Source organism: Saccoglossus kowalevskii, chromosome 9 (genome assembly GCF_978046115.1).
Source record: "Saccoglossus kowalevskii chromosome 9, keSacKowa6.1, whole genome shotgun sequence".
NCBI lineage: Eukaryota > Metazoa > Hemichordata > Enteropneusta > Harrimaniidae > Saccoglossus > Saccoglossus kowalevskii.
In genome coordinates, this window is record NC_140649.1 from 20,298,030 (window position 1) to 20,323,500 (window position 25,471).

Here is a 25,471-nt window from a genome sequence, read left to right on the forward strand (position 1 = left end):
CTTCTCATTTCTACCTCCATGGTAGAAAGATATTCAGTACAAATCGGGTCCCACATTTCTAACACACAATACGCTAATAAGATAATTTGCATATGCATAAACCACAAAACAATAATTATCTTGTTATGGCAACCAGTCAGATTCTCCCACTGCTTACGTAGGTGTCGCTATTCATATTGACTCGTACTGCCACTGATTGGCGCTGTTCACTTTAATCTTGTGTTTACACACATCGCGTCGGTAAACCAGATTAGATAAACTGCCGATCTGTCGCTATGTAGGGCTACGTTTCTTGTGAACCATCCGACAAATTCAACCCGAGTGATCTGCCGAATTAGCTACACTCGGAAATATAAGTACAGTACTTATTAAATTCCTTGGCGGAAAGACGATTGAAAATGGCTGGTTTGTTTACCGAAGACTCTGTCACTATAATCACGGAAACGGGCGAAAGCAAAATTGAGTTATGTTTTGGTGATATCACGAAACTTAAGAAAGAGGAGAAAGTCGATGTGGTTCTGGTTTCGGCATTCCGTGGTTAGTATAAATCCAACAATTCTTCGGCAGTATATTTAAATGGTGACCGAGGGGCGAGGACCATGGACCATGCATGAACCTCCCCGTCACGTCCATTTCTCTTACGGACATCAAGTTATGAACATAGAGTTACGAAAATGACCAGATTTTAGAAACCACGCCTAGTTTTGCAATTTTTTTAAAAAAATCTTCCGCTATACGCATATAAATAAATGTATAAGCATATAACGGAAGTTTTTTTTTTAATTAATTAGTATTTATTAATTTTCAGCCCCCAATAGTGACTGTGGTTGCATTTCCTAATTTGCATCATATTTACACCTATTTTGTTTATAAAATGTTAATTTCATTTTACCAAATTACACATTCCATTACTATAGTAATATATTTTCAAGATCAATATATATCAATGTACGATTTTCAGTTGATGTGCCAGTGGATTAGAACAGTTAGTAGCATCACAGTAAAGTTCTGTGCACCAGTGACATGCCACATCAGCTTAGAGGGCAGTACACTGTCTGAGTATAAACATAATGTGCTCCAGTTTAATCGTCATCTTAAAACTCTGGATGACTTTTTTTTTTTATTTATCACATATCACAAGGTGACTATTCTCCAACACCCTTGTCGTTGATTGGTGCTTTGAACAAATACCTCAAAATCAACGTTGAAGATTTGTCCCAGGATAAAGAGGAGGATCTTCGTAAGCTGTACTCGTGTTGGTGGTCAAAACCGTTACCTGAAGATTGTTGTTTTAAACGGCTGTTATGCTTTGAAATTCGCAGGTACGTATACATTTAGATACTCGGCAGTCATCTTGTTGTGCACGTTTGAAGCTCGTATAAATGAACAATATATTTTACATGTATACCTTTTTTTTAACCGATAAAGTATGAATAAATGAATATTTAAATCTGTTTCTATCTCTTTCAGTAAAAGTGCTGTTGGTGTATTTTTATTTTATGTATTATTTGTTGAAAGACTTTTGAATCTGGGGCTCGCTATTAAAAAGAAAAATAAGAGCCAATTGCTCAAATTAATTTACAATTCAAACGTCACAAAGACGCATAATATTACTTGTATATGCTAACCTGTAATAACAAACATAGACAAATTTATCACTGGCATAGATACTCAGAAAGAAAGATTATTGTAATCTTTTTTTTGTTATTGACTTCTTTCAGAATGGTTCGTGGTCACCCTGCAGAACTGGTTGGTGACGTGTTTCGCTGTTTGGTGTCTGTTTTAAATAACCAAGATGGTAGTGTTATTACACCGCTTCTTGCAACAGGGGATCAGGTAAGATTTTGTTACGTTGCTGCACAGATTGAAACCAGGCTCGATAACAGACATTTATTGATGGTAGATAGCTTTTATTGGGTACATTATAGGTAGACGAGAGTTTCGATCTTACTAAGGGTTGACCACAGAAAAGGGTTGGCCCTCTATCATAGGTGAGTTATGTCACAGACTCAATGGCGAGGCCAAAGATTCCAATCTCTAGTAATGCAACTTTGAGAGTTCAGGTTAGCACATCACTTACTGGTGCTATTAGTTATCATTTATTTCATCTATTGAGGCTCTTAGCAGATGATGAGACTAAATTTGACAACAAAATTCACTTATGTACTGTAACTATTTGTACTTTTCAATTTGGATATAAAAAATAACTTTTTTGAGATTTTAAAAAGTTTAGTTTGAGCCGATTCATTATCTCATAAAACAAACTTTATATTTTCCATTTGTGCTTGCATGAATGAAGTGCTATAATACCAAACACCCTCTATTGATGAATTTTTAACAGAAAATGACTGGAACCAGCATCATTGACCTCAGTAAAATTAAGTTACAGTAGTAACAACATTGATTCTGATTCGGTTGATTTAATTACTAAGAATATATAGAACTGATGTCAGTATAGAATGTTTTTCAACTCATAAACAAATGAAATGCACAGACTTCCAAATGTATTACTTTACTGTGGCCTTTCAGTGCTTATTAGAATATTATATGGAATATTAGAGTGGGGCTCCCTATTTTGGAGTAACTATGGCCTTATGGGTGAAATTTTTAGCAAAGATACACCTATTCACTTTTCAATCGTGATTCACAAAACAAAAACGCTAACACAGTACATCAGTGCTTTGTTATGGTTACAAACCGTGATATTTACATGCATTACATCACGTAGGTCCCACATTGGATGTGACACGGCGACTGTGGTGACGTTTTGTGAATTGATGCACGATAAATTTGTAAATTAATATCATTTCAACGTAATTTGAAAACAACAACACTGATGCTCTACTCAATTCCCTTTTGTTGCTAGGGTTACCCCAAAGCTTTGATGCTGAGGGGCATGGTTGAGGGCGCTGTTAACTGGATCAAAGCCGGCCTGCCACTGCGGAAGCTGAAAATTGTTCTGTTTGCTAATATCAGTCAGTCAAGCCAGGTAGACCAGGTGAAAAAAAAGTTTGAGGCCGTCTGTCAAATGTTCAGTGCGCTTAAAGAAAAGTATGAAACTCAGCAATATCTACCTAAGGTAAAGTAACTATAAGGATGAAATTATTATGAGGCGTCTAAGCCAACGTGGTCCCATCCAACATGCACATAATAATTAAATTTATATTTTGTGAGTTTGTTTGAGAGATTTGCTTAACAGAAAGCTATTAATTTTGTTATAATGACAGACAATGAAGCAATTTTCATAAAAAATAAAAATAAAATCAAAATTTTTAAATAAAAATAATATTGTCCAGGAATATTTCACTTTTTATTTGTTTTAAACGTCAAAATTAATCAACAATTTTCTGAATCTATTTCAGGAAGTGCCCGTAGAGTATGATGTATATTTGTCGCACAGTGAAAGCGATTCATCGTCTGCTGATGAAATCAAACAAGGTCTAAAGAAACAAAAATCCAATATTAAGATATTTGAAGAACGACAAGACTTGAATACAGATGAAGTATGGCAGGAAAACATCTACCAAGCGATGATGAAATGTGCTAAAATTGTCACTGGTGAGTTGTACGGTGACTCTTCTCATGTACTTCAAACCAATTCAGTTCCAGGAAAGACAAATTGCTGTTAGTGTCAGCGACAGTGAAATTTTGTTTTCGTTAATACCATTACCATTATCAAATCGCAAACAGCAGTTCACAGTTTGCGTGAGATGAAAGGAATTTATATTTGTTAACTTTTTTTCAAATCAAATCTTCAACAGACACCTTTTGTGACCTTTTTCACAAAATATATATTTCTTTTCATATTTTTAGTTCCCATTGCAAGCACAGTCCAAAAGTGGGGACTTATGGATTGACCACTCAGAGTGTGCGTACATCCCTGCATTCATGTGTCCTTATCTTCCTGTTTCACATACATACATATACATTGTTGGATTTTTTTGCCAACAGTTTTAAGCCCAGCTTATCTCAGTTCAACTCGCTGCATGGAACAGTATAACATTGCATTATGCTGTAACAGAAAGACAAAAAGAGACATGCTGGCACCGTTCTATGTGGAAAGCGTTCCCGTACTGCCAACTTATATGGGACTTGTACAATACGTCGATTGCAGGTAATCAATTACAATTATTCAAAAAATTAAACAAGCAAGTTTAAATTAAAACATATATTTATTAGAGTAAAAAAAGGCCTGTTTTTTTTTTTTCGTATAAAATTTACAATTATGAGTGATTACCATTTGATCTTTCGCAATGCACGAGTACGTGAATACTATCGATATAAAGTTTCAAAAGATCAGTGTGACCTAACAATCATGATAATTTCCTGCTATCGAAAGTGATTTACATTTTTACAATTTATTGTTTTAATGTTCTGTACAAGAATGTAGTGATAATAATAATATTTGGGATATATATATTTATATATACATATATGCAAATATATGCAAATATATGCAAATATATGCAAATATATGCAAATATATGCAAACAGTTAAGATGAGCCATATAATATCAGCCATGATTGGAAAGTCCAATCGGCAATGGGCGTTACTTAATGGCTTTAGGTAGTTTTAATGCTTTTATGAAAACAGCTGTACTGATATTGTTAATTTTTAATAGTTCTGCAAACTGACTTTTTTAATATATCAAAAATGTTGACCAGTAAATTTTTAAAAAAATTCAAATAAAACTGAAAGACATCTGAAAAATAAAAAAAATGGTTTCTTCTTTGAAATCATTTTAAATTTTTTGTGGTTTCATAGAAATGGTTACTTAGTTCATACATTTGCATAAATGACAAAGATGTGTCTTGGGTCCAATGGTATGGATAAAAATTGTTAGTTCATGTGTGTTTCTATTAGAGGTGCACTTCCACAAAGCAAATACTGTAGAATACTTTATTTTAACTGGAATTAATTTTCACTGAAAAGACTTTTTGGGTGTTTTCATGGAATTTATTTTCACTGATATCTGACAAGTTGAATGTAAAATATTGGAAAAAAAGGTATATTAGCTGGATTTGATTTTCACTGAATAAATGCTTTGGTGAAAATAGTGAAAATTAATTTCAAGCGAAAATAAAGTATTTTACAGTGGATATAAGATATTGTATCACAAAATACCATATTATAAGATACCATATTTTCTCTATTACAAGCACATATATGTAAACCAACAAATTTATTTATTGTATACTGGGTCATTATAATATTTACTTAGTTTGACCAGAGACACACACACCTTTGTCTTTTACACATGCGCTACTAATAGAGCAAATATGAGATGCACTACTAATAAAGAACGTATGGTACTCTGGTTTTAACATGAGCCACTGATAAGTGGTGGATAGCTTAATATATTTGTATTCAAGTTTTTTTTTGCTCACAGTGCATCTACTTTTCTTCTGTGGCGTCCTGCACAGTATTTTTCTTCAACAGCGCCGAAGTAAGACACAACAAACCAACCAATATTATGAACGCTAAGACAATTCCCCCTGTGATTATTCCACCAATGGCCCAGGGACCCAACGACTGGTCTGGGTTTTCTGGACATTCTATGACTCCGACCCCGTTTTTGCTGACCTCATCAAATTTTAAGCACATCAGATTGTTCGCCGTTTCATCGTCGAAGGTTGCTGTTGCTGCTGTAAACCAAGAAACAGAGAGTTATTTATGTAAATGTTTATTTCAGCTCAGTTGCCAATTAACAGTATAACTTGTAATTTGGTGAATTCATAAATAAAATTCATATTTTATTGAAGCGTAAAAATCAGGCGTGACCATTCAGAAGCTTCTCAGCCACATACAATATTTATTTTGTTGCTCTCTCTAGCAGTTACCATGGTGACACTTCATTCCAATGTTGACTCGGTCTATTAGAGAGCACACTGTTCTCATGCATAAACAAATGAGCCATATATGTATTTTAAGGTATTTTACAGTATTTTATGGTATTTTGTATCAAAATATTACATGCCTTAATTATAGTGATTAATGAAGGACGATTTTAATGATTCTTAGATAACAGGCTACAAGTAACAGTACTGCAACCCACAAGTCATTTACTGTGAACTGCTTTGATTTCAAAACAGAATAATTTTTTCATGAATATTGTGAGTCAGTGAAAGATTATGTATTTGTGAAAGTGTCTGTAGTCCTGTGAAATTGTGTTGGCAACTTTCGCAAAATATTGTTTTTGACTCCCATGTGCGAAGCACAAAATGGGAGTCTTTGCAGTTAGTGTGTCTGTATGTGTGTATGTGTGTATGTGTGTATGTGTGTATGTGTGTATGTGTGTGTGTATGTGTGTATGTGTGTCCGACTGTTCCACTGCTATCTCAAGAACCATACATCGGTTTTTGATGAAACTTGGTGCATAGATGCTCTGGGCCAATGCGCAGATTTGATTAGGTTTTGGTAAAAATCCATGCTCGTTAATTACCTAATTTGCATGATAATTAGCTAATTTTTAGCTGTTCTATGACTGTTCCACTGATATCTAAAGAACCACTCATTGGATTTTGATGAAACTTGGTACATAGATGCTCTGAACATATGCGCAGATTTGATTAATTTTTGGTAAAAATCCGTGCATATTAATTACCTAATTTACATGATAATTAGCTATTTTTTAGTGGTTCCATGACTGTTCCACTGATATCTAAACAACCACTCATTGGATTTTGATGAAACTTGGTACATAGATGCTCTGAACTAATGCTAGGTTTTGATTAGTTTTTGGTAATAATCCGTGGATACTAATTACCTAATTTGCATAATGATTAGTCAATTTTCGGTTTTTCCACTGATATCTCAAGTACTAATCATCACATTTCAAATGAAACTTGGTACATAGATGTCATACGACACTGCACAGACCTGATAGTTTTTATGGTAATATCAGTACATATTAATTACCTAATTTGCATAATTAATTAATTTTCAGCATTTGATATAAGTAGTTAGCATTACATTTCAATGAAACTTGGTACTTACATACTCAAGGACTATGCAGAGATTGATTGTTTTCGATAAATATTTGTGCATATTAATCACCTAATTTGCTTAATTAGTTAATTTTCAGCTTTTCCATGGGTATCTCAAGTACTAATCATCGCATTTCAATGAAACTTGGTACATAGATCCTTTAGGACTATGCAGAGACCTGATTAGTTTTAGGGTAAATAATTGTGCATATTAATTACCTAATTTGCATAATTAATTTTCAGCTTTTCTACTGATATCTAAAGTACTAATCATTTACATTTCAATGAATCTAGAATTATGCAGACCCAATTAGTTTCCGGTAAATATTTTTGCATATTAATCACCTAATTTGCATAATTAACCAACTTTCACACTGATATCTCAGGTACTATACATCACATATCAATGAATGTACATGGATGCTGTAGGACAATAGACAGACCTGAATAATTGTGGGTTATTAATTAACCAATTTTAAGCTTTCACACTGATATCTAAAGTACCGTAAAAACTCCAAAATTTCGACCGGTTTTAAATAATTGGCGTTAGAAATGTGACATGTTTTTAGAGTCGTGGCCGAGTTGTAACTCAAAATCTAAACAAAGTCATCAATCAGTGAGTATTATGACAAGCAAAACAAAACATCAAGACGCGCAGAAGAGGTCAGCACAAAACTAATAGGTCAAAAGACAAAGCTGTCTCGCACTACCTAGGAAAACTTGCGAATGTTCGAAGTACAGGTACCCATTGGACAAAAGATACATGGAAGTTTAGCAAACTATCTCCCCGACCCAGTGCAATGTATCCGGTTAGAATCAAAGCTCACGTGTCCCTTATTTGAGGGACCAAATTCTGCCGTAAATTCGCCCTTGGATTAAAAAATAAAATGGGATTTAAGAAAATAAAATGGGACTTTTAAGGTGTATTTTGGCGTCATTTTTCGGACATTTCAATCAATCCTGCCGGCTAAAATAGAGTCTAAGTTTTACCGTAGTCATTGACGTCTGTCTATTCAAGAGTACACGTGTATGATTTTTATCGTGACTAGCGTGAGCGGGTAAGCTTCCTTTCGAGAATGAGCTGTTATCACTGTGAACAATGTTAAATTATTCTTCAGATGACCAGTTTATTTTTTAAAAACAACTAATTTTTTTATTTAAAAAAAAATCATGCCGTTTTCGCATCAAAATCCAAGCCAAAATATCGTACTACAACATCAATCTCTTCGCATTGCGTTCAATAACATTAACATATTTAAATAAGCTATGGTAATTTGAACACGTTGGCATCATCCAGCTTTTTGATTGGTTAATTAGCGATTTGACCTATTTGACCTAAGAGAACATGGCGGATATCCTACAGCATCAAACGTTTATACGAGACCGGAATCATTCGCTTACGATGAAACTTAGTTGACTTTTATTTGTATTTCATAACCATTCAACAAATTTATTTTGTGTACATTATTATAATCACTACTGAGTACAGTAATAATCAACAATTCAGAAACGCAGCATGCCGAGATTTTTGTGTTCGTATTTATTTGAAACTTCGTTTATTTAGAATATATTTTCGTTACCAATAAAATAAAAATCTCTCAGTCAATCAGAAACCCGGATTCATGCCTTCGAGGAAGGTCCCGTTTGAACGCTCACATCGTTTTTTTTTTCGTTTGGGGGAAAACTAAAACTGGTCGCAATTTTCGAATAAGAATGAGTCGGCAATTTTTAGTGGAGTCGAAAATTTGGAGGTAAATAAAACACCGAAACCCGGCAAATAAATAGCCAACCGAATTTTTAGAGGGGTCGAAATTTTGGAGTTTTCACGGTACTAATTATTCCATTTCAATGAAACTTAGTACAAAGATGCTCTAGGACAATGTACAAACCTAATTAGTTTGGGGTAAAAATCTGTTCATATTAATTCCCTAATAAGCATAATAATTCATAATTTTTTGGTTCTAATCACATTTCAATTAAACTTGGAGACATAGATTTTCTGTTACATTGCGCAGACCTCATTAGTTTTACACTCAAATCAGGTCATATTAATTTTCTGATTTGCATAATTAGTTTTCAGCTAAGTAATTTCGAATTATATTTAATGTGTCTCCAATACTCTCAGCACATGGGAGTTCTTTCTAAGCTTTCTTTGATTACTAATGCCATAAAATGATCAATCTAGGAGCAAAAATTAGTAGGTTTACAGTATTGATTCATTTTATAGAACTGAATAGATATATACATATATATATATACAGTATAGGGAGGAATTGGTAAATAATACTATTAAGACAATTACCTTGAACGAAAAGTACGCATAAATATGTATACACATCACAGTTTTCAGCAGGTATGCTGACGTTGACTGACAATCCTCTATAAACGGTATCGCCCCATGGTTCGATTGATGCCGATAGGTTGATATTCAGCGAATAGGTGATGTTCAGTACAAACTCTGATGAGAAGGAATTGTCACTTGATACAAACACCTGCAGCCCCAGGTTGTCGTTGCCGCCAGGTACCACAGCGCCCCCGGCGTTATATAGCTGCATATCAAATGTGATGGTTGTAGGTTCATCGTACGTGTAGACAGGTGACGCTGGATTTGTAATGTTGACTTCTGAAATAAGTACATCTATGTGAAAAAAATAAAACAAGTGAAATAGAAGTTATGTTTCAATTTAATTAGTGTATAATATTAAAAAAACATTATATTTGAATGGTACATGGTGATGTATGTTTTATTTGTGTATACAAAGTTAAAGCTCATCTTATTGGTACGTTTCTCACCTGACGCACACGCCGTGGGTCCAACAACCTCGCTGAACATCCCGTCTATGAACTTCAGACAGTAATAATCGTTATCGGCATTATTGTCCACGTACGTCGATCCATGTTCCAAGGCGACACACAGGTGACTGTGAGTGGAACACTTTTCCGATGGGTAGTTGACAACAGCTGTGGGGGTTGGCATTTGGAACAGCTGATTGGAACCAGCCACGATGCTGTTGGCTCGGCGCAATGCAGCATCATCGTCCAGATCGAATCCCGTAACTTCAACCGGGTCTACTATAATACCGTTCTCAATTTCGGCAATATACATTTTCACTTCATAGTTAATGGACCCGTTGCTTACTGCTGGTAAGTCGTCTGGTCCATTATTGGTAACCGAAATGGACATTGAACTTATTGTCACGTCAGTGTCCAATTCAAAGACTACAGCAGACGGAAAGGGGTTGAAAATGGTGTAAATCTGCAATTCCAAATCTAAAAGACAAAAACATAAAAACACAATTGTGAAATTATGTACATATTGAGGAGGTTCCAGCTGAAGTAAAGATAATACTGTGAAATACTTTATTTTCGCTGGAATTAATTTTTCGCTGAAAAGGCTTTTTGGTTGTTTTGTATGGAATTTATTTTTACTGATATTTGATGAGTTTATAATGTGAAATATAGGAAAAAAAGTATATTCACTGGATTTTATTTACATAGAATCATCCCTTCAACGAAAATAAATTCCAAGCAAAAATAAAGTATTTTACAGTATATCAGGTTCATCATACTCTCATTTTCAAAGGGTTCATGACATCAGGATATCATAAATGAAAAAAAAAATTGGGGTCATCAAATGAGAAACAAGAACCCAAAACATGGAAAATGATCAAAACTGTCATTTTTACACTGGTTCCTATGGAGATATTATTTCTTCATATCTTAAAATTTCTCTCAGTGACAAATGAGTGGGATGAAAAGTCATATAATATTATTAATGTAAATCCTTATTTCAAAAAAATTTACATATAATTTAGTGAGTTTCCAGGGTGATAATATATTTCCATGATATACAATGGATTGCATACAAGTACAGTAATAGGATTAGTACGGTAGTGCAAAATTTGAATTCACCTTGAACTTATACTTAACATGGGAAAGGAGTCATTTATTGGTGATTGTCTTACTTCTTCTGTTTTTTTTTTAATTGCTAATTACAAATTTGACCTTTAGATATGTCTGGATAACTTTGAGTCGTTTCACAATCATGTTTGAATTATTTTATTTGATATTGCTTTATTTGATGCAGTATCAGACAAAGTTCGGCATTAGGCCAAAAAAAAAAAAAAATTGTTTTGTTGCCCTCAGCGACTGGCCGAAAAATATGAAATATCGGGTTGCGTTTTTTTTTTTTTTTTTTTTTTAATAGGCACAAATATTAAAAACTCACCATTTTAAGCTGTAAAAAAGTGTTTCCTCTAAAAATTAACGATCCCGGACCGTTGTTTGATCCCCAGGGTCCCCAGGGGGGATAAGTGGCGACTTTGAACCTCGGGTTGATTTGTATTTCTCTGACATGTTCCGAATACTATGAAGTCCATATACCTCGACTATTTACGATACCCTTAGTTTTCACGAGTTTAAAAGACGCAATTTTTTCAATTTTCGGACTTGAGGGCAATATAAGTTGTTGTTTTTTTGGCCTTATGCTTATTTATTATCAAGGGGGATTAAATTCTGGGCAAAACCCTTTGTGAATATGTCACACAATAGCGAGTTTAACACTTTGTCAACTTTCATTACAAAATAAAATGTTACATTTTTCACGTATTTTTTCCAAAATTGTTATCAAGAACTGCAGTTAACAGAAAATTATGTGCATTTAGTCTAAAATTATCAAAAACTTTATAGAAAAGTACCTAAATTCAGATAAAATATTACAGCAAAGTATGATGGGAAGGTGATGGGGCTCAATAGGTTAACAGCTTGTATACATGCACTTTATCATGTTCTACTTTAAAAAATTACTTCTTACCTGTTGAAATTGCCATGGTTACAGTAAACAACATTGACGCCAGAGATATCAGAACATCAGACTTGAATAAACCCATCTGAAAACAATTCGTAATCGTTAATGTTATCGGTTGTCAAAAATAAAAAAATGCGATGAAAGTTTGGACTGTATTCAAGTTCGTAGTTTAAAACTCTTGTTATGATGTTTCAAAGTGGACTCTGCGTTGTGTTTACATACTACTTAAAAATAACTGTTTTGTTCTTTGTTACCATGGCTTTCTATTCACGATGTCATGCCTTAGGGACAATTAACATTAAATGTTTGATTAAACAAATAATTCCTCAGGTTACCTTAATTCCATCACCTTGCTTTCAAACTTCAAATACCTGCACATTGTATGGGAATTTGTATACTCGCTGAATGACATTCCTGTCTGGTACTCTTCTGGTATTTTTATTCAACTCTCAAAAATGTATCGATATATGTGAAACTCACCTATGATGGAAACTTCTTTTTATAAAACGAAATTGTAGATTTTTTGGGGTCAACGCTTGCAACCTAAATCAGTTCATCTTTCTGTTTCTTCACAGGCCCCATGCCATTCAGAAGATACAGGTGGCTTGTGTACAGTTAATAGACAGCTTGTCGAAATTGATATCGTTGTCGCCGCAGAACAGATCCCATGTATCACAGCGATTGAAATTTGAATATGACGTGTTCCTGTCGTACTCCCATAAAAACTCGAATAAAGCATCGCTTCTCCTGAATGGTCTACTTGAGGTTGATTCCAGTTTGAAGATTTTTTTTGATACTGAGGAGCTAAAAACCGGTGAGTGAGTTGTAATGTCTGAACAATACCACTGACTGTAACAGTGCCCTCTAGTGGTGAGATGGGTATTTTGCTCAATTTTTATGTTGTCCTTTAACCTTTTCACCACCAGTTCCCTCTTTTTATCACAAATTAACAAAATAGTTCTATTTATAGTCTGCAATTACCTTCAGATGATTGAGACTAAAAAAAGTCAATTTTTTGGGGTAAAAACTTACTTTTTGGTAAAAATTTACTCAAATTGTCTGTGTTGGCTTGAAAATTAGGGTTCATTTCCAGAAATATTGATGAATATAAGGAAAAAGTGCAGAAAAATGTGGGCTAGAAAGTCTGGTGGTGAAAAGGTTATGGTAGAAGCCTACTAAAAAATTTGAGAAAATTATGGTTATATTTTAGTGAATTCCTGCCATTTTGTCAAAACACTTTTACCATAATTGTTTCCTTTAGTGGATAGAGTGTACAAACTATATTATACATCATACAAATTGAATACTTTAAATTATCCTGAATTATTACAAAAATCGATGTTTTAAAAAATAATAAAAAATGATATTTTGCTTTAAATTTGTTTTCCTAGTTTGTGATCTTAAAAAAGATAATAACTTTGTTGGTTTGGCAACAAAGCCTGAAATATTGATGAGCTAATGGTCTAAAATTGGATTTCTGGATTTATTTGCGTAAGATTTCTCATGAATTGAACAAAATTCAAAAACTCTTATGCAGATCTTACAAAATGGTAGGACAACTTTAACATATATATACACAAATATATATATTATTTGGTGTAATGAAAAAAAAGTACAATAATTTGCATGTATCACATATGTAGGTCAAGATCTCCACATTGACAGCTGACTCATGTAAACAAATGTTGTTATGACACACAACAGCTGCACTTTGAAAGTACTGTCTGGATAACATGACATTACCAAATTAACATATTCCAATTAAGACACAGAACAGCACAATTACCGGTATCTCAGAATTGGCATTGAGAAAAGTCAACTGAAATATGCATTCACTGTATACAATCACAAAAAAAAAAAAACATCTTTATATCTCATTGAACTCGGGCACAAAAGAAATACAGGACTGATTTGAACATTACTAGCCCTAAACATTATAGGATGGGACCTGACTGAATATTGCAAATACGAGTACCTGCCTGCATGCCTTCATGCATGAACACAAGCATGGCTTGGGAATCTTGCACTCTACCAGTTAAAACTAATTATTAGGAACAACAATATAACACCTACATAGGAGGCCACCATGTTTTGATGGAAATGTACCATATACATGTAACACACTAAGAACCAAGTGAAAAGTAATAAAAAGTAGCCAGCTCTTGCTAATATTGCAATTTAGTCAACCCGCACATTATATCAGATTTTTTTTATTTTATTTTTATCTATTTAACTACTTGTATTTTCATTTTTTTTCTGATGAAATAAACATATACCTATATCCAGCCATTATATAGCAAACCTATGCCCTCTGATACACTTAGACATTATCAGAGGGGAAGCTATTTGAATTGCCAGGCTCTTTTTGAGCGTTACAGCCCACATATTTTCTATTACTCATAGGCATGACCCACTTGACGAAAACAAAAGTACACAGCATGGTCACTAAAAAAACATAGAGGGCAGCATGCAACACAGATGTGAATATTTTATAAAAACAGTCCTGATATATATATAATATAATTTATATATAATTTTCCTCAAAGTACAGTAATGATACGAATTGGTACAAAAAAAGGTTATTTCATGTTATTATTCAAAAATAACTACATTATTGTACACAATAAACCAATGAATATTGTCATGTGATTTATGACCAACTTTCTCAAAATTTATGAATGACCTTCTACCATGGAATTACATCTCTATATGCAAATTAATTATATTTTTATTGGCAATACAATTAAAAACTTTAACAACAATTTTGCACATTCATGTTGAAAATCTGAGACATTTTCCATATTCTTGCTATAAGAGAAATGCTTGTATTTCATTGCGAACAGCCTTTTATTTTCCTGTAAGAATTGTCTGTCTCAGAGAGGGGGCTTTTTTGTCATCCGAACACGGATTTACAATTTCACCTCTGTGCGTCCGTCCACACCTGTATCTCAGACATGCCTCATGGCTAATGTTACACATCATATCATACATACACACATGAATTTGTTTAATGATCCTATTAAAGATGGCTGAACGGTGACCATTTCGACATTATCAAGGATTTTTGCTATTTGAGAAAAATATCTCAGTTGTGAATATATATCTATTTCATTCAAATTTTGTATGTTGATTTAACATGTTGGATCTTTGATGCACATCATTTTTTCCAGATCACATTCAAAATGGTCGACTGGTGGTCATTTTGTATTAATCACTGCAGTTTCAGGGTCATATCTCTGACATACCTTTATAAGACTATTATGCAAATCATTTTCCCCCCTAGATCAGATTTTAATAAAATGAATGTCTTGGCCGTCAAACCACCAGCAAGAATGATAACTCCACTCTACTGATGTAACCAACCAATATTACACAAAAAATAAAACTTCAATTGAAAAAGTTAAATAGGTTTTTGCTTTCTTATACAATTGCATGAAATTGTTCTTTTCATATACATTCATTTTTCATTGGGTTGTCTGGGTTTTACTCATGTGGGTTTATTCGGTTGAAACATTAGGGCAAGGTCATAATAGTTTCACTATGTTCTGTATATACCGGCAGGTACTGCATGGCAAGAGACATTATACCATGCTATAGATGGTAGTCATTGTATGATTGCATGTATATCTAAAGACTATCTACAATCACCAGTTTGTCAAGAAGAATATAACTTAGCATTAGCTAAACATTACTCTAAGGTAAGAAGATGAGTGAGTAGTGTTCTAGGTACTGTATGGCAAGAGACATTATACCATGCTATAGATGGTAGTCATTGTATGATTGCATGTATATCTAAAGACTATCTACAATCACCAGTTTGTCAAGAAGAATATAACTTAGCATTAGCTAAACATGACTATAAGGTAAGAAGATGAGTGAGTAGTGTTCTAGGTACTGTATGGCAAGAGACATTATACCATGCTATAGATGGTAGTCATTGTATGATTGCATGTATATCCAAAGACTATCTACAATCACCAGTTTGTCAAGAAGAATATAACTTAGCATTAGCTAAACATTATTCTAAGGTAAGAAGATGAGTGAGTAGTGTTCTAGGTACTGTATGGCAAGAGACATTATACCATGCTATAGATGGTAGTCATTGTATGATTGCATGTATATCTAAAGACTATCTACAATCACCAGTTTGTCAAGAAGAATATAACTTAGCATTAGCTAAACATTACTCTAAGGTAAGAAGATGAGTGAGTAGTGTTCTAGGTACTGTATGGCAAGAGACATTATACCATGCTATAGATGGTAGTCATTGTATGATTGCATGTATATCTAAAGACTATCTACAATCACCAGTTTGTCAAGAAGAATATAACTTAGCATTAGCTAAACATTACTCTAAGGTAAGAAGATGAGTGAGTAGTGTTCTAGGTACTGTATGGCAAGAGACATTATACCATGCTATAGATGGTAGTCATTGTATGATTGCATGTATATCTAAAGACTATCTACAATCACCAGTTTGTCAAGAAGAATATAACTTAGCATTAGCTAAACATTACTCTTAAGGTAAGAAGATGAGTGAGTAGTGTTCTAGGTACTGTATGGCAAGAGACATTATACCATGCTATAGATGGTAGTCATTGTATGATTGCATGTATATCTAAAGACTATCTACAATCACCAGTTTGTCAAGAAGAATATAACTTAGCATTAGCTAAACATTACTTTAAGGTAAGAAGATGAGTGAGTAGTGTTCTAGGTACTGTGTGGCAAGAGACATTATACCATGCTATAGATGGTAGTCATTGTATGATTGCATGTATATCTATAGACTATCTACAATCACCAGTTTGTCAAGAAGAATATAACTTAGCATTAGCTAAACATTACTCAATGGTAAGAAGATGAGTGAGTAGTGTTCTAGGTACTGCATGGCAAGAGACATTATACCATGCTATAGATGGTAGTCATTGTATGATTGCATGTATATCTAAAGACTATCTACAATCACCAGTTTGTCAAGAAGAATATAACTTAGCATTAGCTAAACATTACTCTAAGGTAAGAAGATGAGTGAGTAGCGTTCTAGGTACTGCATGGCAAGAGACATTATACCATGCTATAGATGGTAGTCATTGTATGATTGCATGTATATCTAAAGACTATCTACAATCACCAGTTTGTCAAGAAGAATATAACTTAGCATTAGCTAAACATTACTCTAATGTAAGAAGATGAGTGAGTAGTGTTCTAGGTACTGCTTGGCAAGCAACATTATACCATGCTATCTAAAGACTATCTACAATAAATAGTTTGGTCATTGATATTGTTTTTAGTTGATTTCAGAAGGAATCTTCTCTTGTCTGCATTAGTCGTCATATGCTTTATATTATTTTTATGACAGGACAATGAACACCAATTAATCCCAGTATGTATTGATGACATCACTGAGCCACCGTTGGAGTTCACTAAAGTACCTATGTTAGACTATAGGAATATGAAAACTCAGGAAGATGTACAAGATTTATGTCACCAGGTTGTTGCTATGTTACAACATCCAGATACAATGAAGACAGAATTGTTAAAAAAACAATCCGTAATTGTAAGTATGTTTCTGAATTTATTCCTTTTTCGGACAATTTAATTTGACTTTGTAAATTAAATTCTTTATAACCATTTTTAGATGCGAATATATTCCAGCTTCAATGAAATACAATTCTCAATGACTATATTCTCTGTTCATGGTGTTGAGAATGACATATAAAGGAAATCGGTCAGTATGTGAAATTGACCCAAAATTGATTGTATAGAAAGGATACCATAAGTTAAAATTACAAATCTTATTATATATTTGTTGGCTCAGGCTGTTTTTTTTTCGGTCGTGGTTGGTCACTAAATTTGGCTGAATGAGTATGAGTATTAAATTCAAGTAGGTCTCCTCTGATAACATATTCACGCCCAATTAGAATGCAGCTTACTAAAAAGCAGATTGTAACACAGAATCTGATTGGTTACTTGCAGACCTGAACACAATTTGCATATAGTCAATTGGTTGTTAAAGATAATGTATGGTCATATTTTATAAACAACAAGAACCTCTAGCTATCCTATTTGAATTAAATTACTTGGTAAAAACTGAAAATGCTACTTACCTGTACTATTAAACAAACATTGTACTTTCAAGTTGAAAACATTGTATACTTCCATTCCAACATTACTTCACAATATGTTGTCTGACACTGAATCAATATGTTCCTTTCACTGTGAGATCTTGTGTTATGGCCGTGAAACTTAAAAACAAACAAAAACAAACAAACATATCCAATAATATCGTTGTAAACTGAGAAAAGACTTCTCAAGGTAGAGTGAACCAAATGAGTATTCATGGTCATCGAATCGGGAGGAGAATAACGCACTGGAGAGGAGCAATTGTAGCCAAGGTGTTTATTGCTCAACTGCTAGGCCTGGAATACTCACGAGATGTTCCATGACAATGTATTAATATCATTATGCAAATAACTAAACGTCGTAGCTACAAATCACTACAATCGTATACATATTTGATCTGATGAAGTAAAGGTATCCCAATGCCACGTTTCCCACTGAATCATTCACATTCCGTCATTGAGCTATAAAAATCAGATCATTCGATTTTTGGGGCAGACATACGATCTTCAACCTTCTCGCAGTCAACAGAAAATTGGTTGGTTTTATTTTCTGTAGGATATGTCTCTTACTGATATTGATCTACTGGCTGATGATTATCAACAACTTGACTTCTCAAGAAAGTATGGTAGTACTTCAAAAGCCTCTCTAAGACAGACGGCTTTGAGTTGCAAAATGCTGACAACAACAGAGAACGAAGATGACGGTGACAAACAGAAATGTGACATTGCAATAAGCTTTGCTGTGGCCGATATGAAATATGCGAGGTACTTGACCACTCTACTGAAGCAAAATGCACCGCAGTTGATTGTGAACGACACTATGTCATCTGACCACACCCAGATAAGTGTGTTGGAAACTGCCAACAAAGTTGTCTGTCTTCTCACTGCAAACTATATAGAATCACCAAGTCAGTGCGAGGAATTCCACATTGCTTTGTTCCGTCATCGAGCCAATCCAGCTTCACCGGTTCTTTTCCCAATACAGATATCTGCACTCCCGAAGAAACCAACGTATTTTCACTTGGTGCCGTACGAACTGAACTGCACCAGTCCGCTATGGAAGAAGATTATAGTAGAGATGGGTTTGACGGAGACGCTGGAAGAGTTTCGCAAAAACGTAGGTCGGACTCTAGCAGAGCGGGTGACCAAGGAAGAGGCTATGGCATTGTACAAGGGCACGGAAGCCATTTTGTTAACCATGAAAGCTGAAAGGTATGTCAGCTGCAAGTCGTAGGTTTCTTTTGGTATTCCGAAATGTCTCCGAATTATTGTCCTCAGCACTACATTATTAGTCCCCGTTCGGACGAAGTCCAAAAAGGGGCACTTATAATTCGGCCTCCGTGCGTCCGCCCAGAGTCATATCTCAGAATCCTTTGGACCGACTCCGTTCATTCTTTGCATGTGCCTAGTACTTTATGTGGAACATATGCACATGTAGTGGTTTAGCGATTTGATTCAAAATGGCCGACTGGCAGCCATCTTGTTTTTTGAAAATGCATATTTTTTACATGTTTTGTCAGTTTTCATTCCAATTTGGCACATACTTTATACATGTTAGGATACATGTCCAGAACAATTTGTTTCAAAATCGGATCAAGGATGGTCGATTGACAGCCATCTGAATTTTAGGCCTTGCTACTATATTCCCAAGATTTATGTACCATTTTCATTCGTATTTGGCACATACATCATACATGTCAGTTTGTTTCATAATCAGATCAAAGATGGCTGAATAACGGCTGTTTTTATTTTTGGCCATATTACTATATCTCTGTAACCCATGTATCATTTTCATTGATATTTCGCTTCTCATAAATGGATACATGTACATGTCAATTCAATTTGCAATTTGATCAAATATGACCAACTGGCGGCCATCTTGTTTGTTTAAAATGTGATAACTTGGACATGCTTTCACTTTTGATCTATGTTTTTCTTTGCTATGTCTTAAACCGGAGGGGTCGTCGCGTAACACGTGTTCGAATTTGATGTAAATAAATAATCTGTTGTATATGCCACTTGGGACTCAATTTTCAAGGACACGCATGCGACAACCCCTTCGCTTTAATATGACGAGCACAAAGAGACCTTTCAAAAATTTAACGGGGACTGTGTCATTTTCAATGACTTGTTTTCTTTGTGTTTTCAGTGAGAAATCTGCATCGTCTCATCTCACTCAAAGCATAATCTTACACAATATCCACTATATGAGATTCATGATTATGAAAATGAAGAACAGTGAATATACAGAAGATGTACAGCAGGTATTTAAGGACTATTTCTGGCTTAAACTATTTGATTCTACACAAATTTAGACATACAGTTAGAGTATTGGAGGACGTGAAGCAAATGTTGCTGTAACTTAACTTTTTTTTGTAACACATCTGCCATCTTGAAAATGTTGCATTTTCTAATAAGTTGGGGGACCCTGGATCATATCACAAAATAATGACATACTGTAAATTTGCTGACAATTATATTATAATTTATGGTAAATTATTCACCACATGCCTTCTGGTCAGTTTTCTATCAGAGACCTACTGGATAATTTCCCACCTATTTGTAAATACTTCGCCCTATGCCAACTGGTAAATTGTCTACTATACACCGAAAAGTCAATTCTCCTTCATATGCCTACTGGTAAATTTTCTATAATTTACCCGAGGGCCCATTTTTCTCCATATGCCTACTGGTCAATTGACTACTGTATGCCTACTAGTAAGTTTTCCAACACATGTCAGGAAGTTGTGTTTTACACCATATTCCATCTGGTCTACTAATATTTTCTGTAATGTATCTTATGGTTAATTGGCTAAAATGGGCCTGAAGGTCAAAGCATATGTCTACTGGTCAATTTTCCAACATATGCCTACTGGTCAGTTTTCCAACATATGCCTACTGGTCAATTTTCCACAATATGCCTACTGGTGAATTTTCCACAATATGCCTATATACTGGTGAATTTTCCACAATATGCCTATATACTGGTGAATTTTCCACAATATGCCTACTGGTCAATTTTCCACAATATGCCTACTGGTCAATTTTCCTCAATATGCCTACTGGTGAATTTTCCACAATATGCCTACTGGTCAATTTTCCACAATATGCCTACTGGTCAATTTTCCACAATATGCCTACTGGTCAATTTCCCATCATATCGTGATTTTTTGTTTACACATCTAGTACCTGTATAAACTATCAGTCACTGAGGGAGAACCAAATGCTGCAACAAAACAGAAACAACCTGGAGTGAAAACAAAAACCAAAAACATATCACCAAAGAAGGATAAAACAACATCCTCTGGAAAAGTGGTACGCAAAAAATAATATCTTCTTATAATAAAGAAAGTGATGTCATTTGTAATGGTATGTTTCTAGTATAGTATCTTTCTACACTTGTGTGACTTTCTCTAGCATGAATGGATGAACGAATTAATGTCTAGAAAACTTACCCACAATAGATAACCATCACTATCTATATTTCCGCCTAAATCTTGTTTGTAACATATTGTTATTCCATATTGTTGTATATTTTTTTATTATTTTTTTTGTTAACTTTGGACCCGATGGATATAAGTTTTTATTGGCTACATATCATTATGACATTTTTTGAAGAAAAAAATTATATGTTAAAATTTATTAAATTTATTTTCATGAAATATGACAAAAATTGAATAATAATACATTGCTCTGCTGTTCAAGTTTTCTGTTTACCTTGTCTTATGAAGTTTTTTTTTTAGCTCCGCTGTCGACTTTGTCGAGCGGAGCTTATCATATGAGTGATTGTCCGTCGTCGTCGTCTGTCGTCGTCGTCCGTGTCAATGTTTTACTTTTTCGACTTCTTCTTGAAAACTACAAGCCTGAATGCTTTGATACTTGGTGTATATGTACCTTGGGTAGACCTCTCTCAGATTTGTTCATTTCATGATGATATCTTCAATTCTCTAGTTTTGGTGAATATTTTTGTCATTTTTAGTAAAAAGTGATATTTTCGACTTCTTGTTGAAAACCGCAAGTCCAATTGCTTTGATACTACATATATAATAGGTACTACATGTCGACCTCTCTCAGATTTGTTCATTTTGTAATGATATCTTTAATTCTCTAATTTTGGTGAATATTTTTGTCATTTTTGGTAAAAAGTGATATTTTCGACTTCTTGTTGAAAACCGCAAGTCCAATTGCTTTGATACTACATATATAGGTACTACATGTGGACCTCTCTCAGATTTGTTCATTTTGTAATGATATCTTCAATTCTCTAATTTTGGTGAATATTTTTGTAATTTTTGGTAAAAAGTGATATTTTCGACTTCTTGTTGAAAACCGCAAGTCCAATTGCTTTGATATTACATATATAGGTACTACATGTGGACCTCTCTCAGATTTGTTCATTTTGTAATGATATCTTTAATTCTCTAATTTCGGTGAATATTTTTGTAATTTTTGGTAAAAAGTGATATTTTCGACTTCTTGTTGAAAACCGCAAGTCCAATTACTTTGATATTACATATATAGGTACTACATGTGGACCTCTCTCAGATTTGTTCATTTTGTAATGATATCTTTAATTCTCTAATTTCGGTGAATATTTTTGTAATTTTTGGTAAAAAGTGATATTTTCGACTTCTTGTTGAAAACCGCAAGTCCAATTGCTTTGATATTACATATATAGGTACTACATGTGGACTTCTGTCAGATTTGTTCATTTCATAATGATATCTTTAATTCTCTAATTTTGATGAATATTTTTGTAATTTTTGGTAAAAAGTGATATTTTCGACTTCTTGTTGAAAACCGCAAGTCCAATTGCTTTGATATATTATACATATAGGTACTACATGTGGACCTCTCTCAGATTTGTTCATTTTCTAATGATATCTTCTGTTCTTTAATTGCCATGTGCATTGCTAACAGCGGAGCTATCTCAGCCGACAGGCTGCTTGTTAGTATTTTTAGTAAACAATTCTTTTTCTATTTTGTAATCCAATAAGACATGGTGATTGTGTACAAGCACGTGCTTATGTAAACAGCAAAGTTTATTTTCAAACCACCTGAATATCATTAGCATGCAATTACTGATGCATTTTGGGTAATAGCTGAAATGCTAAGTTGCTGGAACCACATTTGTTATTGTTTTTTTCATTCAAACTTCCTGTGAATTCATATCCTTCATTTAAACACATTGTAAAGGTATCATGGGACCCATATTAAACATCACCCATGGCAACAATCACTATATTTTGATTGTTGTTTATTTTTTGTAAATTTTATTTTTTTCACAGACCAGCAAAGTTAAAGATAACCAAGAGGATGTTACCATAGAAACTGTATCAAGACAGAGTCATGTTTGTTGCATCATCTGATACTGGCATCTAGTCTGCCAAGATACGATTACGAGAAAGCTATCTAGTCACTCATTGGATGTATTCTTTGGAATATTAAATCTGGGATTGGAAGGAGCAAATATGATGTTGTAGAAGCAAACCCATTTCTCAGATTCTAAAAAATATTTATTAAATTCAATAAAAATTGAATGAGAAAATAACATCCCTAAATGGGAATCCTGTTAACACATGTCATACAGGGTAATACAACCAGCCAATCAAAAAGTGCAGTGGCAATATGATGTAATTTAAAAATGTTTCAATGTTATTCTAATATAAATTTTCGTTTCAGTTTGGATTGTGAAATTCGAAAATATTTTTAAAAATGAATGCAATGGGTTTGCTGTGTAAATATTATCAAGGCCCTGACTATGAACACACATCTATACTTGTGCCATGACAAATTAGTGAATTTTTTTTTAATATCTCAAGCTGAATATATGAAAATTGTAATATAAATATTACCTCTAATGACTATCTGAACCAGCCATACTGAAGTACATCTGAATTTTAGAATCAGCCAGTGTTTGCATTCTAAATTAAATTATTAATAATGAATTATTAGAGACTTAATCATCTTAGAATGGTTTTATATTTGTGGTTTCAAGTCATACCATGACAATTGTATCACTCTATAAATATGTGCCTCATATTGAATCACAAACTCTTTCTCTCTTGAGGAGCAAAAGTCAACCTGGTCCGGAAGGTTCAGGGGAGTCTCAACAATCATCCCAAAGTACCGTTTTCTGCAAGTTTTTGGCCTTTGTTTTCACCTCGATGGTTGCCATGCGGTGAAAATGCCCGGATGTCCGCCCCTGAGGATATTGTGTTTGTATGCACAAGGATAACTGACATACTGCTGTGGGAGTATTTAGATGACCCATGGATGGATGGATGGATGCGGGTTTGTTGATTTTTAAGTAACAGACATGTTGACAGTGTTTATCTAGTTAAATATACACTGGAGATAGAACAAAACTCATTGTTCATTCATAGGCTTCCCTTTTGTTTATATAATATAGCGCCCTCAACCATAAACAGCTTCGCAGTTATACACTGCCCTCAATTATACACTGTTATAAATCTTGCTGAATAGAGTGGCACATATTTTACCAGATTAGAACCATTTTTTTTTTCGTGATGCTGTATAGCATTTCAAATAAAACAAAATACTGCAATTTATTTATTCTTTTATTACAATGATTACTTCTGATTACAAAAAATTTAATTTCACCTTAGTGCCTTTTATGTTAACTCACTCTATGCTTAAAGTATTATACTTCAAGAATTGTGTTTTTATTCAAATTTATATATTTTGTAATGTTTTTTTTTTTATAAATTTTTGATTGTGTCTTCAGTACTTTTGTCTATTTATTGAAGGGCGGTGGCATCAGATATTCAAATTTTACTTCCACACGATGCTATGAAACTCCAATCATACACAAGATGTGACAACAAACTTGTAAACATTGCAAACGTATGACAAATAAATATTTTACTGTAAACATGGACTATTCATTTTTTTTATTGCTGGTTTAAATTAAATTATGAAAACTATGAACTCAGTGTACTATACTCTGTGCTCAGAGTTATTGTGTACATGCATTGACCCACTGATATCTGTAGATTCATTAATTATGCATACAATTTTGATGTTTTCAGCATATTCACTGTGTTTTCATAAATTTGCATTTAATGCATTTACAATAAAACACTGTTTATCAGTTTGACTTAAATATTTGCACATTTCAATATTGATACTATCATTTATCAAAAGTCTACGTCACAACATATTTTTAAGATTTGTTATACAATGTGGACTGCATGTTGTGTTGTAAAAGTCATACGATTCCCAAATTGATAGCGTTTATGCGCTTGCGCATTCTGCTTGACCTGGGTTTCAACAAACCGGAAGGTATGACAGATTTCGAATGTTCCAAACCTGCAGCGTCGCCGTACACATCTCATCCGTGTTTTCAGCTTTCCGCGTAAAATATGCGCTCAAATAAAAGTATCAGCCTCTGAAAATGTTCACACTGTTCTGTCTAAGCATGAAAAACGAGCACGTAAATTATCATTGAGTATAATACTTTCGTATTTAGGGGGGTGTTTTGGAAGTTAAAAAATATGTCAGGGTCATATTTACTCCGCGAAAAACGCAC

At 33.9% G+C, this 25,471-nt stretch overlaps 1 protein-coding gene across 1 annotated transcript; it reads left to right on the forward strand.

Moving 5' to 3' along the window:
• Positions 1-202: 202 nt before the first annotated feature.
• On the forward strand, positions 203-24,814 carry LOC100371202 (uncharacterized). The gene is made up of 13 exons (XM_085503766.1): positions 203-537; positions 1,142-1,322; positions 1,722-1,836; positions 2,867-3,079; positions 3,363-3,558; positions 3,952-4,114; positions 12,370-12,608; positions 15,356-15,492; positions 17,157-17,354; positions 18,476-19,131; positions 20,069-20,183; positions 21,106-21,234; positions 23,208-24,814. Exons 1-13 carry the CDS (start codon positions 399-401, stop codon positions 23,286-23,288), a joined length of 2,562 nt encoding a protein of 853 aa, XP_085359892.1. The 5' UTR covers positions 203-398; the 3' UTR covers positions 23,289-24,814.
• Positions 24,815-25,471: the final 657 nt, after the last annotated feature.